Source organism: Leopardus geoffroyi, chromosome X (genome assembly GCF_018350155.1).
Source record: "Leopardus geoffroyi isolate Oge1 chromosome X, O.geoffroyi_Oge1_pat1.0, whole genome shotgun sequence".
NCBI classification, from domain to species: Eukaryota; Metazoa; Chordata; class Mammalia; order Carnivora; family Felidae; genus Leopardus; species Leopardus geoffroyi.
This window is the reverse complement of record NC_059343.1, coordinates 112,678,834-112,697,317: the sequence shown is the minus strand read 5'-3', so window position 1 is coordinate 112,697,317 and position 18,484 is coordinate 112,678,834. Positions and strand designations below refer to the sequence as shown.

The following is an 18,484-nucleotide window of genomic DNA, read 5'->3' as shown; positions in this document are numbered from 1 at the left end:
TTCTGCAACAACTCAAGACAACCTGACTAAATCGACTTCAACAGCATTTTTCAACCAACTCACTTTCTTCTGCAACCTGACATTCTATCGACTTTGTCACGGCATATCGTCCTTGCATTGGTAACCGGACCAGTGAGACAGAATGACATGGAAAGGAAGAAGCCCTGCTTTTCCAATCAAGTCCGCCTCCCAAGGAGACACATGACTTTTCCCTCGAGCCTTATACGGAATATCCGTGTGAGTTAAAGCTTGAAAAGCTTCTGGAGTTTTCTCCTCACGACTGAAACAGACTCTAATTCGGACAGAGAGGAGACACGGTTTACTTGGCCTCCTACGTAAACAGAACACTGTGACAGCTGAATCATCTTAAAATGTTCAAGCATCTTTTTCAATTGTGTTTACCTGCAGCACACCTACAAAGGAGGGTGCTAACATGATGAACGCAAACATTAGGAAGACGCTGTATCGGTGAAAGAACAGAACTGTCTTGCTTCTCGTATCTCTTTTAAAACTTCCTTCCGGGGGCGCCTGGGTGGCGCAGTCGGTTAAGCGTCCGACTTCAGCCAGGTCACGATCTCGCGGTCCGTGAGTTCGAGCCCCGCGTCGGGCTCTGGGCTGATGGCTCAGAGCCTGGAGCCTGTTTCCGATTCTGTGTCTCCCTCTCTCTCTGCCCCTCCCCCGTTCATGCTCTGTCTCTCTCTGTCCCAAAAATAAATAAACGTTGAAAAAAAATTTAAAAAAAAAACAAAAAACAAAAAACTTCCTTCCGGCATTGCATTCTCTGACCCTGACACAACTGTTTTCCCCCTTAGAGCTCCAGCAATTTGGACTGGTAGCGCTTTTTTGTGGTTTTTCTCCCTTGGCTCAAGGTACTGGTACGCTTCCAGGTTCGACAGGGGCTATCTAGGATTCTGTGTTTGATGTGCACTGACACAGCTTCTTCTTATAAAATTACTTAAGACCATCCAGTTCTCTTGGATTCCTTCTTGTCTAAGTTACTTCCCCAGGGGCGCTTGGTGTCCTGAACTTGCTAAAAGCCTCAAAGTCCATTTGATTTGATTGCATCAGTTCTCTCCCTGAGACAACTGAAATAATACCAGTCAAGACTATGCAAAAGAATTCTAGCTTACTTGAATCTCCTAGTTTTTAAGAGACATTCTTAAGAAATTGACTCCCTAGCATGATGCTAAGCAAAATTAGTCAGAGAAAGACAAATATCATATGACTTCACTCATATGAGGCCTTTAAGACACAGAACAGATGAACATAAGGAAAGGGAAGCAAAAATAATATACAAACAGGGAGGGGGACAAAACAGAAGAGACTCATAAATATGGAGAACAAACAGAGGGAGGGGGGATGGGCTAAATGGGTAAGGGGCATTAAGGAATCTACTCCTAAAATCATTGTTGCACTATATGCCAACTAACTTGGATGAAAATTTTAAAAATAAATTAAAAAAAGGACATTAAAAAAAAAAGAAATAGACCCCCATACTACACTGCAGAAATGTATTTGACAGTCTATGGCCTGCAGGATTGTTTTTCCAGCAGATGGCTAAAGGCCCACATCATGAGCACCTATTTTTAAGTAAACTGGGCAAAGAAATGATCCACAGTTTGAGTCTACTGACACAAAGTTCACGATTTTGCATCATGGGTCTCTAGAATACCTAGTATGAGGGATTTTTTAAGGGGATAAACAATCCTAGCGGTAAGTCTAAAATATCTGCAAAATGCATTTTTGAGTTTTCAAAATTTCTCTTGCCCCAGAGAATCAGGAAGAAATTATGAGATAGAAGCCACATTTTAGAAACTTTTCTCCTTTCTCCAAGAGTCAATTATATTGTTAGTGAAAGAAAAATATCTTAGAGTAGCAAAGACTTTGCCAAACTCGGTCAGATACAGTGTTAAATGTTTCCTCTCTCACTCTCAGACCATTTCAACTGTGGCTATTGACCTATTATCAGGAAAAAAAAAAAAAGCTATTGTGCAGATCACATGCTCAATTGTTCAGACTTTGGGTTCGGATAGGAGACATTTTATTTTTATTTATTTAAAAAAATTTTTTTAATGTTTATTTTTGAGAGAGAGAGACAGAGTGCAAGTGGGGGAGGACAGAGAGAGAGAGAGGGACATAGAATCTGAAGCAGGCTCCAGGACCTGAGCTGTCAGCACAGAGCTTGAACTCACGGACCTCGTGATCATGACCTGAGCTGAAGTCGGACGCTTCACCGACTGAGCCACCTAGGCGCCCCCAGATAGGAGACGTTTTTATGAACACATACACAAAATAAAAATGAGCAAAGATGGCCTTGGAAAAACGCAAGGACAGGAGTGAGAGCCACCCAAACACTGCAGAAAGAACTGAACAGAGGAGGCCGCAGAAGGGCCATTCATTACTTTCCAAAGTATTACATGGCATCTCTTTCTTCCAATTTTTAAAAATTATTTTCTCAAAAAAATTTATGACCATTTTAAAATTTTGTTTTATTTTTATTTTTTTAATGTTTATTTTTGAGAGAGAGAGACAGAGACAGAGAGACAGAGTGTGAGCAGGGGAGGGGGGCAGAGAGAGAGGGAGACACAGAATCCGAAGCAGGCTCCAGGCTCTGGGCTGTCAGCATAGAGCCTAACGCAGGGCTTGAACCCATGGAGGTTGAGATCATGACCTAAGCTGAAGTCAGTCGCTCAACTGACTGAGCCACCCAGGCGCCCCATGAGCATTTTTTTAAATGTTTATTTTTGAAAGACAGCATGAGTGGGGGAGGAGCAGAGAGGGGGGGAACCAAGGATCTGAAGCAGGCTCTGCGCTTACAGCAGAGAGTCTGATGTGGGACTCGAACTCACAAACCATGAGATCATGGTCTGAGCTGAAGTCGGCTGCTCAACCAACTGAGCCACCCAAGTGTCCCTATGAGCAGTTTTTTACATTATGCAAGTAACACACATTCAATGTTAAAAATTCCAACAGAAATATGAGGCCAGTCAATACCTTCCCCAAACTCCCAGGGCCACCCTCTTGAGAGGTAACCATTGCCAGGAATCTGTCTTGATCATTGAACTGTTATCGGCAAACAGAAATGACACCAATGAGATGGAGTCCCATTTACCAATGAAAATGGAGTGACATTCATCAACATAATGAGTAAGTGTCCAAGAAAGCACAAGTAAGCATGGCCAGGAACCGTTTTCTAAAATTTAAAAAGCAAGTTTGAAATCACCCTGAAATCCATACCTCAATTATTCGCCTTCCTGCCTTTCAGTTACACCGTTCTCGCCTATACTTTTTTTGGAAAGAACACTGGAAATAACCTAATCTAATCCCTTCGTTTTACAGATAAGAAAACGGACCACATAAAAGGTAAGTGACTTACTTGCCCAGGGTCACGTATCTATCTAGTCAGTGGCAGACTGTGGCTAAGAGTTGAAGTGACACCCCTTGCCACACGTACACGACAGTGCGTGGGGTGATCTACCAGACAGGATGTACCATGACCATTTTTTTAAAACCTGATTTTTGTAAAAGTACCTAGATTTAAACAGACTTCTAACACACAGCTTGGAAACGTCACTATGAAATGGAGGTTACAAGTAAGCTTTTAAGAAACACGGAGAGCTTTGCCCCGCACATCTTCAGCATTCTTCCATAAGAAATAAAACAGGAGGGCCCCCCACTTCCCAATGCCATGGCTGTATGAAAGCCTAGATTTTTTCCCCTGGAACCTGCAGTCTGCTGTCTAGTTATGCGGGCTCCCTTTGGCACAGACAAATGCAAAGAGAGATGGGGCTCCAGATTAAACCGTGCCTCCAGGCAACTTCAGGCCAATTTAAATCACAACCTATTGGTCTAGTTCAGACTAATCAACCTCTAAAGGTCATACTCCAGCCTCTTCCCTCCTCCTTTAGCAACTTTGCTTCATTATAATAAAGCACCTTTGGTCACATCCTCCCCCTCGAGTCACACCCTCACTGGAATGCTGCCAGTTCACTCCTCCCTCCCTGCCTCCCCCGCTTCGTTTCTCTGTATCTCCCTCCTTCTTTTGGTTCACTGATGCTCGAAGGGAGACCAACTCAGGGGGTGGAAGAGACAGGTCTGGCTGATGCAGGGAACTCCCGTGGGCAGATGACGGGGAATAAGTTTCTATGCACTCATGGAGCAGATTGCAGAGGGCTCAGGATGGCATCCATAGGCCTAGGGAGTCTTTGGAGGCTTGGTTGCGGGGACAGGGGTCGAAACCATCTTTTTTCGAAACTTGGTGGTTGGTGTGGGAAGAGTAGGAATTTGGGGGGTACTTTGGAGAACCAAGTCGAAGGTTGTTAACAGTGGTCAAAGAACCAACTTTCAGGATCTGGACTCAGGTGATGGCAGCAGAAATTGGGATGAAGGAACGTATGTAAGAAGCATTTCCCAGGGATGATGGACAGATCTCAGAAGAAATGGAAGGACAGGGTCAAAGGTAAATAATGCCTTGCTTTCAACCCTGGGTGACTAAAAGCTGGGAAATATGGAAAAGAGGATAGGTTTAGAACCACAGGGTCTTCTTGACATGGTCACTATGAGCTGATGGCAGGACAGACAGCCAAGTGGAGATGCCCTGTAGTCAGCTACAGGTGCCTGGGTAAGAGACTGAAGATGGGGAGCCATCGGTGTGGAAGGAATACTTGAAACCGCGAACAAGGCAGTCAAGGGCAAAGAGAACAAACATTAGTAACTCAGCCCTGTCTTACTCATACTGTTCCTTTCTTGCACGAACATAAATGCGTTCTGCCTTTGGTTCACTCGCATTCAAGTCCAAAATGTGGCTCTTGGTACTAAGTTTACTGAACTATTTGACCTATGGGGCAGGATATAAATAACAACAACAACAACAACAAAACAAAAAAACAACTGCCATTAACGACTCATATAATCAGGAGCACATGGTTTAAGAAACAGAACCCCCACTTTTTCTCCCGACATCTGGCACATCAGTACAAAAGCCTTCGTATACCTTTTCTCTGGTTAGGACCCCAGTGGCTGAGTGGGCGGCATCGCTGTTCCTTCTTGGAGATCCACCCTTCCCAGCTTAACTAAGCAGGAAGGAGAAATAGGTATCTGGCTCCGGAAGGGGTCGGGGATTTGGGGAGACTGGGAGATGTGGAGGGAATGAGAATGTCAGGTAAAGGCACAGGCTGATACATAAAACTCCGTAAAGGTGCTTATGGTGCCTTCCAGCCTTTTCCAAGCCGCTCTGCCTCCCCACAGGTTGTGGATTGGAAGAAAGCAACGGTTACTGTGAAGTATCCCAAATGTCTTTCTTTTCCTTACCAGAAACACATTTGTCAGGAGACTGATAAAGTCAAAGTGGCAAAATCAGATCCTGGCGGCCACTAGAAGGCCAAAGACTACCCTGCTGCTTTTTCAAGCCTACTGCTTCTCCTATAGGGTCTACTCAGCCCAGACGAACCGTCCTCAAACTCCACCCCCGACATGGACACACTAACCAATCTCAATCCCCACCAACGCCACACGCTGCCAGGGTAGGGGCAGACCTGTGGCCCATCAAAAGCCAAACTGTTTCACAAACGAATGCACTGTGATACTCGCCTAGAAATCGTCAGAAAAAAAAAATAAAACTAGTGACTCTGGCAGTAATAATGTTCAGTCAGTGAGTGCTTGCTATCGTGCCAAGCACTGCTATACCCAAAACAACCGTATGTAAGAGCATGACAGTTCTGTCTAAATAACATGGCTCCAGGACATATATCATGACGAGAAAATACAAGTGAGAAGTTATTAAAAGGAATGTTCTCCCACGACTGATAGGAAAAGTAAAGCGGCTCTTACCGAAGCCTCTGGAATAGAGACAGACCCGGGTCACTATTTGGCTGTGTTACTTAACCTCTCTGGGCCCCGGTTTCCTTATCTGTTAAACGGGGATAACAACAGTACCTCTGACTTAGGCTGGTTGGGAAGATAAATAAAATAAATACCTTATATTCACTGGCACATTGCCCAGTGCATAAGCATTACTCTATAAATGTCAGCTGCTGTTATTAGAAAGCTTTTGTATTATTGTTCATTATTACAAGAAAGTAGTTATATGTCCAATCCTATCTGTAAAAGTCGGATAACACCTTCGACTACAAGGGAGGGTTTTAGAAGGACCCCAAACTATATATGAAATGTTATATGTAAAATACGTGCCATTCAGTACTTTTGTCCAGACTCGGGATTAAACATTGCTTTTGCTTCCTTAAATGGAAGTCATTACAGTAACAAAAAATAACGTGGTCACTTCTGTAACCCCCATTAGGAGGACTGAGGTTAGAGAAAGTAATAATCATGGGAGTTCTCCTATCGTGTGAACCTGGACCCACCCCCACCCCCCCTTTCAATGCTACTGATGACATCCCATGATATAAGACAAGGGCTTGCTAGGGAACATCCAGAAAGTCTTCAATAAGAGCAGTGATACAAACCTCCCTTTGTTTCTTAGGTTTTGTACTATGCCAAGCTAGAGAATTTATCCTTTATCCTACTTTTATTGATGAATACTGTTCCTAAGAATTCTTGGGCCAAGGAGCTCTCTAAGTCAAATGAGGGCTATGTCACATATTTCTAATAACACTAAAAGCATGGAACATTTCGAGCCACTGGTGAGCACACATTACCAACAGAATTCTGAATTCCCGCATTTACATTAGGAGTTCACACATATATTCTATTGTACTTAGCCTAGGAAAACACTTCTAACCCGACCAGTTAGATCACCAAACTGGCTTTCAATACAAACAAGAATGGGATGCTTTCATATTTTGCCCCAGGGCCAAGGGTTATCAACCCATCAACTCTGAACTGTATGATAACCTTTCATACACAAATGAGTCCATTATGGTGTCAATTTTAAACAGAACTTGAAGAGAAAGGAACTCCCTTGGCAAATAATTTCTAGGATGCGAAAGTCAGAAATATCTTAAGAAAGAATAGAAACTAACACCGCTGTCCAACGGAAGTATAGTGCATGCCACATATGTCATTTTGTATTTTTAAGTAGCCACATTTTTAAAAACTGAGGTAGGTGAAATTGACAGTATATTTCATTTAACCCAATATATAAAAAGTATGGTTGCTTAAATTTGTAATTGATCTAAAAGTGGTTAATGAGATGTTTTATACATTTTTGTACCGAGTTTTCAAAATCAAGTGTTTAAATTACATTTAGAGCACATCTTTTTTTTTTTTTAATTTTTAATGTTTATTTTTGAGAGAGAGAGAGAGAGAGAGAGAGAGAGAGACAGAGCGCGAGCTGGGGAGGGGCAGAGAGAGAGAGGGAGACACAGAATCCGAAGCAGGCTCCAGGCTCCGAGCTGCCAGCACAGAGCCCCACGCGGGGCTCCAATTCATGTACCGTGAGATCGTGACCTGAGCTGAAGTGGACGCTTAATTGACTGAGTCACCCAGGCGTCCCACAGTTACAGCACATCTCGATTCAGACAAGTCACCTTTCAAGTGCTCAAAAACCACATGTGGCCAGTGGGTACTGTTCTTAACAGGGTAAATCTAGCCAATCTAAAACATGAATGGTATATTTGAAGAGCTGTGCCTACTCTCACCAACACCTCAGCCCTTCACCCTCATCACTGGAGCCTTAATAATGTCGCCCCCCGCCCCCACCATCCCTGAGTTGTGAAAAAGAAGGGGGAAGGATGTGTTTTTAACAAATCACCTTGGAAACCCAAATCCATTTCCCCCCGTGGAAACAATAACAAACACAATCGTTCTCTGGCTAACTGACATTAAGGGTTAAGAAGGCTTTCCTGGGGAGGAAGGTCTGGGAACCTAATCACCATTTAGAACATTGTATCCAGGAGATAGTGTGGTCCAGCTCACAGAAAGTACTCACACCAAGGGACTGCCTGGGTCTCTCATTTACACTCTCGGTGAAAGAGAACCAGACAGAGGCCATGTTTACAAAGAATTCTTCATTTAAGAACTTAAGCCAGGGGGTCCCGTCTTCATCCCTGTCGCTCCCCCCATACAGAGGGTCCTTCGACCCTGCCTTTCTCTGGGAAGCGCATCTCTCCCTGAGTCGCGGGACCTGTAGCCACGTTTGACCACTCCGTGCACCTAAGAACCCTGTCTCGTGAGCCGTTCCGATTATCTTCTCGAAGCACAGGCAAACGGAGGACAATATCTGCCCTGGCCTGACACGCGCCCTGCCCTTCTGCCATCCCGTCCACCCCGATCCCAACCTCCAGGCCAAAAGCTCTCACGCGATCAGCACTGATGCAAAACGAGGCAACTGCAACTCCATTTTGGGGGTCGCCTCCCCCTTTCCTTCTGCCCACTCCCTAGCCCACCTCAAGGCAGGCCACTGCGCATAAGCAAACACATGTACAGACAGCAAATCCACAGTTAAGCGTCTGACTCCTGATCTCAGCTCAGGTCAGGATCTCACAGTTCCAGAGTTCAAGCCCCACATCGGGCTCTGTGTTGACGGTGTGGAGCCTGCTTGGGATTCTCTCTCTCCTTCTCTCTGACCCTCCCCCGCTTGTGCTCTGTCTCTCTCTTTCAAAATAAATAAGCAAACTTAAAAAAAAACAAAGAGTCCACTGTTCTGCACACACCCCATACCTGAATCCACTGTTTCCAGTCACCTTTTTCCAATGTCCATTCTCAAGAACTTTGATGACTAGGACTGCGTCTTTTACTCTGCTGGTCTCTCCCTGGGCCAGGACTTTCTGGCCTATGTCATAGGCCCCTGTAACAGACCTGGTCCAGAGAGGGTGCTCAGTGAACATACGGCAAATGAACAGCTAGACTGCTACAGTAGCACTCCACTGGCAGACTTCTCTTCAGGAAACACCATTTTGATCATATCACCACAGTGGTGACAAAGGTCAGACCAACAGTTACCTGCAGGAAGGAAGGGATCACAGGAAGAAGCATTTTCTGAGTTGACAGAAATGTTCTGTATCTTGGTCTGGGGTGGAGGTTACATGAACGTATAAAGGTGTAAAAATGCATTGAGTTGTTAAGATTGCTGTGTTTTAGTGTATCAGTTATACTTCAACCAAGAACGGGGATGCATATACATTGGTCTTGTAAAAAATACAATTCTGCTACATTACTTTTTGCCTATTTACTGAGTACCTGCTAAAATCTAGGCACTCCCTTAAGCGCTCAGGGTTCCGATAGCAGTTCAAGTATGTGCCCTTGAAAGAACTCACATTAGGGAGGCCAACATGAACACCGGGAATCACCACATGACACGCTAATTGCTAAGGTGAAGGTCTGGACAGTGTCAGGGGATCACAGTGGGAGTTGTCACACTGCTGGGAGTGTGGGTGGGGCAGAGGGCCAGAATGACTTTTGAGAATGTAGGATCAAGAGTTGAGCCACGTCAGGTCAACAAGTGTGTCCCCGGCACAGGGAACAACATATGCGATGTCACAGAAGCAAGAGGCATAGTAAGTCTGGGGAAGACAGCCTTCTCGCTGTGGCCGGAGGCTGAGGTCCAGGAGAAGGGAAAGGAGTGGAAAGACACAGTTGAGAAGGCGAGCTAGGGTCATGGAAGCCTTGGAGGAGTCTGGCTTTTACTCTGAAACGTACTGGGGAAGCCACTGAAGGATTTTAGGAGGGGGGTGACTTTATTTTACTTTTAAGAATGACCGATTTAGGGGCACCTGGATGGCTCAGTTGGCTGAGCATCTGACTCTTGACTTCAGCTCAGGTCATGAGCTCAGGGTCCGTGAGTTTGAGCCCAGCGTTCGCCTCTGTACTGACATCGTGGAGCCTGCCTGGGGTTCTCTCTCGCTCTCTCTCTCGCTCTCTCTCTCTCTCTCTCCCTCTCTCTCTGCCCCTCTCGCGCGCTCTCTCTCTCAAAATGAAATAAACTTAAAGAAAAAAAAAGAACGACCAATCCGGTGGCAATGAGGGGGAGGAATCAGTGAGGGGCAGGACCAGACCAGAAGCAGGGAAACCAGTGGAGTGGCTGTTGCAAAAGCAGTCCAGGTGAGGAAGGACCAAGAGTGAAACAAGGGAGAAGCAGGTAAGAATGAATGGCTAGAGGAGAGATTTGGGGGTACAGAACACACAGGACTCTGCAATTCTGCCAGCACTCCCCGTCACCTGGCAGCGGGTGCCCAGTCTGGAGGCAGCATTTACTCCCCTGGCCAGAGATCTAGTCTTTTATAGAAAACTTCGCTTGTTTTTTTTTTTTTTTTTTTTTTTTTTTTTGAAGAAATATTTTATTCACTGCAAAACAACCAGCAGAGGTTCAGATAGAGTGGCATATATGAGCGATGAAGGGTTATTTGTATAGGCTTTTCACTAAAGTTCTAATTCCTGGCATAAGGGAAAAAAGTGCTACTACTCACGGTACCTCACTCTTAAAATTCTTTCCGGGAAACTACATTTAAATCCTAAGTTGGACAAAAGTCTGCAAGCATTTACGTCGTAGGTATGTGTGTATAACTGACATATTGTTATATTAGTTTCACGTATACAACATACGGATGTGATATTTGTATATATTGCGGAATGATCACACATTAAGCCTGGTTAACATCCACTGCCATGTATAGCCACAACATGGTTTTCTTTCTTGCCTATGATGAGAACTTTTAAGATTTACTCCCTTCGCAACTTTCAAATATGCAACACAGTATTTTAACTATCATCACCATGCCACACATTACAAAAAAAAAAAAAAAAAAAATCCCCGTGACTTATTTATTTTATAACTGGAAGGTTGTACCTTTGGAGCCCTTCAGTTATTCTGCCCACCTCCCACTTCCCGCCTCTGGCAACCGCCGATCTGTTTTCTGTACCTGTGAGCTTGTGTGTTGTTTTCGTTTTTTTGTTTAGATTCCACATATAAGTGAGATCAGATAGTATTTGTCTTCCTCTGTCTGACTTACGTCACTTAGCATGATCCATGGTTTGCCAATGGCAAGATTTCCTTCTTTTGTGCAGCTGGATAATACAGGTATCACTATTTCTTCATCCATTTATCCATCAATGGACACTGATGTTGTTTCCATATCTTAGCTATTGTAAATAATGCTGCGATAAACACAGGGGCCCGGGGGTGCAGGTAGCTTTTTGAATCAGTGTTTTTGTTTTGAGATAAATACCCAGAAGCAGAATTGCTAGAGCATAGGGTAGTTCTATTTTTAATTTTTTGAGGAACCTCCACACTTTTCCAGAGTGGCTGCACCAGTTTGCATTCCCACCCATAGCACACAAGGGTGCCCTTTTTTCCACATCCTCGCCAACACCTGCTATCTCTTATCTTTTTGAAGACAGTCATTCTAACTCGCATGAGGTGAGACCTCATTGTGGTCTCGATTTGCATTTCCTTGATGCTTAATGACCTTGAGCATCTTTTCATGCACCTGTTGGCCATCTCTAGGTCTTCTTTGGAAAAAACGTCTATTCAGATCCTCTGCCCATTTGTAAATCAGATTGGTATTTTGCTACTGCGTTGGAGGAGTTCTTTACAGATTTTGGATATTAACCTCTATCAGATACATACGTGATGGGCAAATATTTTCTCCCATTCAGTGGGTTGCCTTTTCATTTTGCTAATGGTTCTCCTCCCTTTTCTAATTTCAAAATAACTATCATCGCATGCTTTGAAGGGCCAGTGAGGAAGGTGAAAAGGAAGCTAGGTCAGGGGAGACACAATTCATCATAAAAGTCAATGCACCGCCTTTGTGGCATTTTGCGTGTAGAGTGCACCCTCTACTCTCATGTTGCTCTCACAGGCCGTGTGGCTACTGTTTCACCCAAAAGCACTTCCTTAGCTTCCAACCACAGTGAAAGGCTCCCCTAAAGGTCACTCTTCTGTCCAAATAAGGCCCATAAAATACACTTGTGGGCATATGAAAAAGTTATGCATTCGTTAAAATACCAATAAATGCTGGGAACACAGGTCATTTAAAAAGCCCAAGTTTAGGGGCGCCTGGGTGGTTCAGTCGGTTAAGCGTCCGACTTCGGCTCAGGTCATGATCTCACGGTTCATGGGTTCGAGCCCCGTGTCGGGCTCTGTGATGACAGCTCAGAGCCTGGAGCCTGCTTCGGATTCTGTGTCTCCCTCTCTCTCCGCCCCTCCCCTGCTCGCACTCTGTCTCTCTCTGTCTCTCAAAAATAAATAAATGTAAAAGAAAAATTGTTTAAAAAGCCCAAGTTTACTTCCTAAATCTGTAAGCCAAAATACTGCCTTTGCTGATACATGTTGATAAAGGCATACAGATACCAGTAAACACAACTAGCTACAGGATGTGAAAAAAAGCAACACTCAAGGGAAAGTTTCACTTTTTCAAATGCTCTATGTTTTCAAATTACAGACTTGGGCTAGTTCTTTGAAACATCTCTTCCTATTTATATATATATAAAAAAAAAACACTTCTGCCCACTATTTATACATGTGTTTCAGCTATTTCTAGAAAAGTGACTCAGGTTTATATTAAAAAAGCATTTCCTTCAATAAAAAAGATATCATTTTAAGAAAGTCACTTCAAACATCAAACTATTTTGAATATTTATTATGTTCCCCAGTCTTATGGTTCACTTTCGTCTTGGTGCCCTCAATTTGCTGGGAGCTGGTAGTACCCACAGGCTTACCTCAGCTATCTTTCACTGAATAAAAGGAAATTGTGATTCATGGCAAAACAACACACACAAGGCAGCGGAACCTCAGCCAAAACTATTAGGAACTAGTATGCAAAACAAAGCCCACTTAAAAAAAATTTTTTTTACTGTTTATTTATTTTTTTTTGAGAGAGAGAGACAGGGAGTGCGTGGAGGAGGGGCAGAGACAGAGGGGAAACACAGAATCCGAAGCGGGCTCCGGGCTCTGAGCTGTCAGCACACAGCCCGGCACGGGGCTCGAACCCACGAACCCAGAGATCACGACCTGAGCTGAAGTCAGACCCTTAACCAACTAAGCCACCCAGATGCCCCTAAAGCCCACTTTTTAAAATCATGTATTAGTCTTATATGGATATACTCGAAATTTTAAACTATTAAACAGGGTTTCATCCCAGCTGTGTAAAGATACCGTTGTACGAAAGTAGTGTTAAGCCTTGTGACACTATGTATAAAACGTGTCTACAAAGCAAAGCTTGAAACAGATGTAGCACAAAATGCTTGCATTCCACATGCTTTCTATATGGTCCCCAAATCAAACCGAATTCCATCCACGCCAGACTGCAAGTAACAGGTATGACGAATTTTAAAAGAGCACAGAGCCATCCCTAAGTGCAGTTAAGAATCCACTCAGCCCTACGTGAAATACTATATTCATGTACACAACAGTATACATCAGAGAAAAATTCCAGCCACTGTAACTTTTGACAAGATTTATTGTCAGAGCCTGTAAGTGGATATACTGGGAAGAGTTCCACGCCTATTAGAAAAAAAAAAAAAAAAAAAAAAAGCCCTCCCAAATGCACAACTCATGCCTGTTTACACCACCAACAGCCCTGAATCTTCCAGTAGCACACACACACAAAGAAAAATTCGTTCGGGGGGCGCCTGGGTGGCGCAGTCGGTTAAGCGTCCGACTTCAGCCAGGTCACGATCTCGCGGTCCGTGAGTTCGAGCCCCGCGTCGGGCTCTGGGGCTGATGGCTCAGAGCCTGGAGCCTGTTTCCGATTCTGTGTCTCCCTCTCTCTCTGCCCCTCCCCCGTTCATGCTCTGTCTCTCTCTGTCCCAAAAATAAATAAACGTTGAAAAAAAAAAAAAATTCGTTCGGCAGTGTTTGGAGCTGGATATAACCAAGACCTGAGAAATAAGTAGTTATTTTGAGAAGAGATAAACAATGACCCTCCAACTGGAGAGCAATTGAGAAATACAGTTCACCCTATTCTGCCGAAAAATAAGCTACCAGCAAAGCCCTATGTAACATCACTGGGCTGAAGGGACCCAGACTCTTAACGGAGAGTGAAGTTTTGAGTAGGGACCAAGATGCCTGCTGACAATCAAAGAAAGACCAATTTGATAATCGGTGTGACGGAAAACAGACCTTTCTGGCTCCCAGCTATTAGCTAATGAAAGACTCAAGTAACTTTTAAGAAAAATTCACCAGATGTTCTAAAATTTCAGGCCTTCCCAAATGCCTAGATCCTAAAAGCCAAAGAACAAATAGTTACCACATGCTGAGGGGAGGGGTGGGGGAGGCAGAGGACTGGCTGAGGAGACCCAGAAAAAGAAAATGCTACCAAAGATGTATGTACATCGTTCGTGATTCAGGTACGGACAGCAACATGACGAGAACATCATTAAGGTAACTAACCAGTAACCATTTTCTAGCGCATGTAAGTATCATGTGAGATTAAAATGAAAAACCTGAGCAAACCTTTGAAAAGCACCAAGACTAAATCATAAGCTAACTAATGATCGTTAATTAAAAGTATTACACAGGGTGCCTTCTCCTATCCCATCTACAGAAGAAAACAAAGATCAAATTCAACTTGGAAGGATGCTTTTTTTCTAAAGGGGAAAAAATGTGATATATAACATGGCAGGATTAAGAGAGCTGAGAGATGAAATTTCCACTAAAAACAAAGTCCAACTTTCCCCCTCTGTTCATAGAACTATCTGGAGCCTCTAAAATACCATGGATAAGTTACACAGCCACTAAAAATTTTAAGTATGAAGACTATGTGGCAACCCAGAATAATTCATGGGACAAAACAGGCGGGAAAAGCAGGACATAAAGTAACATGTATATACCATGATAAAGATGCTAGGTAAAAAGATGTCACCATGGTTGTTGGGGGGGGGGGGGGCTGTGGGATGGGGTGGGAAGGTGAGACTTTCTTTTTCCTTTCCAAAGATTCTGTAAATATTGCCACGAAATGTTTCTAGATCAAAAACAACAACAACAACACTTTTAAATGGCAAGTCTTGGCATTTCAGAAAAATGTTAAGTAAGTTATCCTTTAAAGAAAAAAAAAAGCCACACGGCTTTGTGGCTTATCCTTTTTCCTACTTCAAATTAAGGAGAATTTCAAATGGCCACCCTACAAATGGTGGGTTCTTATCTGTATTAGTACTCAAAGGGTGTAGACTTTCAGACTTAGGACGTACAAACATCTGCTTTTCTATGTGGAAAAAAAAAATGGTCACACCCTTTTGGGAAACTGACATTTTTTAAAAGCTTGTGGCATTTTGGAAGCGGTCTACTTGCTGCAGTTTTTAACACAGATAAATCACAAACTGAAAACAAAGCCCCCAAACCAGAACAGTTTGAAGGGGAACCTAATAATCAAACCGTGAACCCAAGCTACGAGTTACAAAATTAAAGCCTCCCTTTGGCTTTATTTCTGAAGGCACGCTCTCTCTGGCCAACTCTTCAGTTTGGTAGGTTCCATTCTTTTAAACACTTCCCTCGGCTGAAACGGATTACAACATGTCCCGACTGCAGCTCCCCAGCACAATTAAGATAATTCTGAGAAAAAGAAGGCGTCTAGCAAAAGACGTCAAGGATTATGGTAATAGATTTTTGAAATTTCAACATGCAAGCAGGACTCTCATGCAGGTTGACTTAATAGTCTGAGTTCTAGTTTATCGAGCCACTGCAGGCAAGGCAGTTCTTTATCTCCTCACCATTAGGAACATGAACTAACTACCCCACGGAGGTTAAATCCTCCCTACTTTTCGCCTGTAGGTCAGAATCCCGTGGATCGAATCATCGAATTGGACTACCGCAGCCTCGCGCAGTCGAGTCCTCCCCCTTCCTTCCTTTCTTCTCCCCGGACAAATCCCTGCGTGGCTAACAGCAACCTAATTTAGGATGTAAATAGGTAGGCCAGGTCCTTAAAAAGCTCGGGCCCCCAGTGAGTTCCGATCCGCACGTCCCCGCCCCAGCCCGTCGCGGCTTCGGCGGAGTCTGCAAGGAAACACTAACAGTCGCTAAGGTGCCCGAGAGCGGGCTGGAGCGGACCGATCCCGGGGGAGAAATGAGAAGTTTCTCCGGGTCTAGGGTGGGGGGAGGCTAGCTCCGCGGGCAGATCTGCCATCGGGTGGGGCGGGGTAGAGACCACAGACGTGCACGGGCTCCGGCTCCACTCCGAAGGCCGGCGGCTGGCTCTGCCACGCTCTCAGCAGGAAGGGGAGGGGAGCGGGAGGAAGAAGGGGGAGGCGCGGGGGGGGGGGGGGAGGGGAGGGGCGGGCAGAGGAGGGGGGAGGGGGAGGAGGCTGGGCCGGGAGGAGGAGGAGCCGGCGCCGGGAGAGCCCGCGCGCCGGGCCCGCAGCACCTCGGGGCGGAGTCGCCCAGCCCGCCCGGCCCCGGGGCCGCCGCCGCCGCTCCCGGTGCGCCCCGAGGGGGCGGGCCCATCCCGCAACCTCCCTCCCGGTGTCGGGTCTTCCTTCCCCTCCCCTCCCTCCCCTCCCTCCTTTCCATCTCAGCAGCGCCCTCAGTCTCCCTCTCTGGCTCATACAAAAGCAAAATGTCCGCCATGTTCCGAGGCCGCTGCGGTCGGCGCCGCCGCCGGCTCGGCCTCCGCGCCGTTCGTCCCGGGGCCGCCCCTCCGGCGTCCCCCGGCCCCGGCCCCGGGCGCCGCCGCCGCTCCGCCCGCCTTCCGCGCGCCCCCCCCCCCTCCCCGCCCGCCGGGCCCGCGCGCCCCGCCGGGCGCCGCAGCACCGCCTCGGGCGGGGGCAGGGGCGGCAGCCCCGGGGAGCCTGGCTCCCACTTCCCGCCCGCCCACTCCCTCGGTGGCCCCTTTACCTTGATGCAGTACGGGGGTTCGTCGTAGGTGACCAGCATGTACCTGTCTCCGCGGCTGGCCGGGTCCCGGGCGCGCAGCTGCGGGACGAGGGATGACGGAGGGGGCCGCGAAGGGAAGGAGGGAGGAGGGGGCGATACAGACGTTACAGAAGCACCTAGATCCACCACCACCCCCATCCCTCGGGAGCTCTCCCCAGCTCTCCCCTCCCCTCCCTTTACCTTCAAGAATAACTCCACAGCGCCTTTGGCAATGTCCAAATAGGAGGTGCCCAGGTCAGTGCGCTGGTTCATAGAGGCGGACGTGTCTATGAGGAACAGCAGGATGGGCATCTTCCCCCGCACCCCTGGCTCCGCTGCCCACTCTCCTGGCCCTCTTGCCCTCACTGCCGCGGACTGCCACCCGAACCCTCAACTCTCGCAGAGGCAGGGTGCAAGGAGCAAGAGGAAAAGGGGGAGACGGGACGGGACGGATGGAACTGTTCCTGGCCTCCTCTTTCTGCAGCCCCACCTCCTCTCCCTCCAAGGGAACTTGAAAGTGGGAGCGTGTGTAGCCCTCGGGGCCCTCCCCCTTTCCCCTCCCCTGCCACCACTACTGCCGCCGCCGCCGCCGCCGCCGCCGCCGCAGGGACTACTGCCCAAGCATCCGTCCACGCTCACTCAAGCGCTCGCCCCAGACTGAGAGCTGTCTCTGTTCACCGACACACAACTTCTGTCCGCTCACCTACCATGGGCACCATGTGACCAGAAACCACGCCATTGGCTGCCAATTATGTGGTATTTGCATATTCATTAGATGACAGGGCAAGGGGCGGGACTTGGGCGAACCCTGGGAGTTGAAGTTTGAACCCAAGCAGGGGGTAAGTGAGGGGAGATGTTAAGGACCCTCCTTTAAACGACTTGGAAGCCGTTAGGATACTTAGGGTGGTTTGGATGGATATTCTCTTGCTCTTCAAACACGAGGGCTCGAAAGGAAGAGTGAATTTGAGCAACAGTTGCGCAGCACTACAGAAGCAGATGCTTGGACAGGCTGCACAGAAAACGCTCTGCTAACTGCAATCGATCAATCCTGCCAGTGGCTAAGACCAAAACATTTCAGAAGCAGCAAACTTCTTTCCTGGCAAGACCTACTCGCATTCCTTTCGATGCCTCCCCACTCTTGATCACTATTTGTAAGGCGGCTGCTGGCCTTGCATTCCACATATATCTACTTAGAAAGAAAACTAAAGCTTGGAACAAACACGGTTACCTAAACTGGCCTTTTGTATCTACAAGCTTCTTCAGTTTCATTGAGCTTTTCAAGTATTGGCCTGCCTGTGATAATTCCACCCATGGTTGTGCCTGCTACAGCCTTTACACATGGGAGGTTTCCCACCCTAGGTTCTGATTCGACTCTCACTTATTGAGCACCCATGATGTGCCGGGCACCCACGTTGGCTTTATCTAATCTTTGAAATAATTGGGCTAGATGGCGTTATATTTGATTTCCAGTAAAGGAAAGTGCAGCTTGCTAGAATTAGGGTAACACTGAGGGATATTCTCAAGTCTGGTTCCATGGAGAGGCTCAGTAGAGGGCCAACCGTGCTCGGCTGACTACTTGGTGTAACACAACTTTTAAATATGGAGGTGTGATCCCAGCAGTATGCTATGCATAACATGGAATCCTGAGCTTCAATGAGCTTACAATTCATATGTGCTTTGTAATGTAATACCTATATACGCACACACGCACATGTATACATATATAGTACATGCAGACACATT

The 18,484-nt window shown here is 46.3% G+C and overlaps 1 protein-coding gene across 13 annotated transcripts in view; it reads right to left on the bottom strand.

The window, feature by feature from the left end:
- The window catches only part of LOC123595371 (integrator complex subunit 6-like), a 57,164-nt gene extending 39,702 nt beyond the window's left edge, over positions 1-17,462 (bottom strand). The window contains exons 1-3 of one of the 13 annotated variants that reach the window (XM_045473009.1): positions 17,381-17,445; positions 16,943-17,028; positions 16,724-16,801 (exon numbers count right to left, since the gene is read on the bottom strand). In XM_045473009.1, coding sequence (XP_045328965.1) covers positions 16,724-16,801; positions 16,943-17,014 — 150 coding nt within the window. In that variant the 5' untranslated portion in view covers positions 17,015-17,028; positions 17,381-17,445. Of the gene's footprint in view, positions 1-8,619; positions 8,753-16,723; positions 16,802-16,942 lie in introns of those variants that run through there. The other 12 variants (XM_045473017.1, XM_045473008.1, XM_045473011.1 and 9 more) reach the window with 12 other exon arrangements.
- Positions 17,463-18,484: the final 1,022 nt, after the last annotated feature.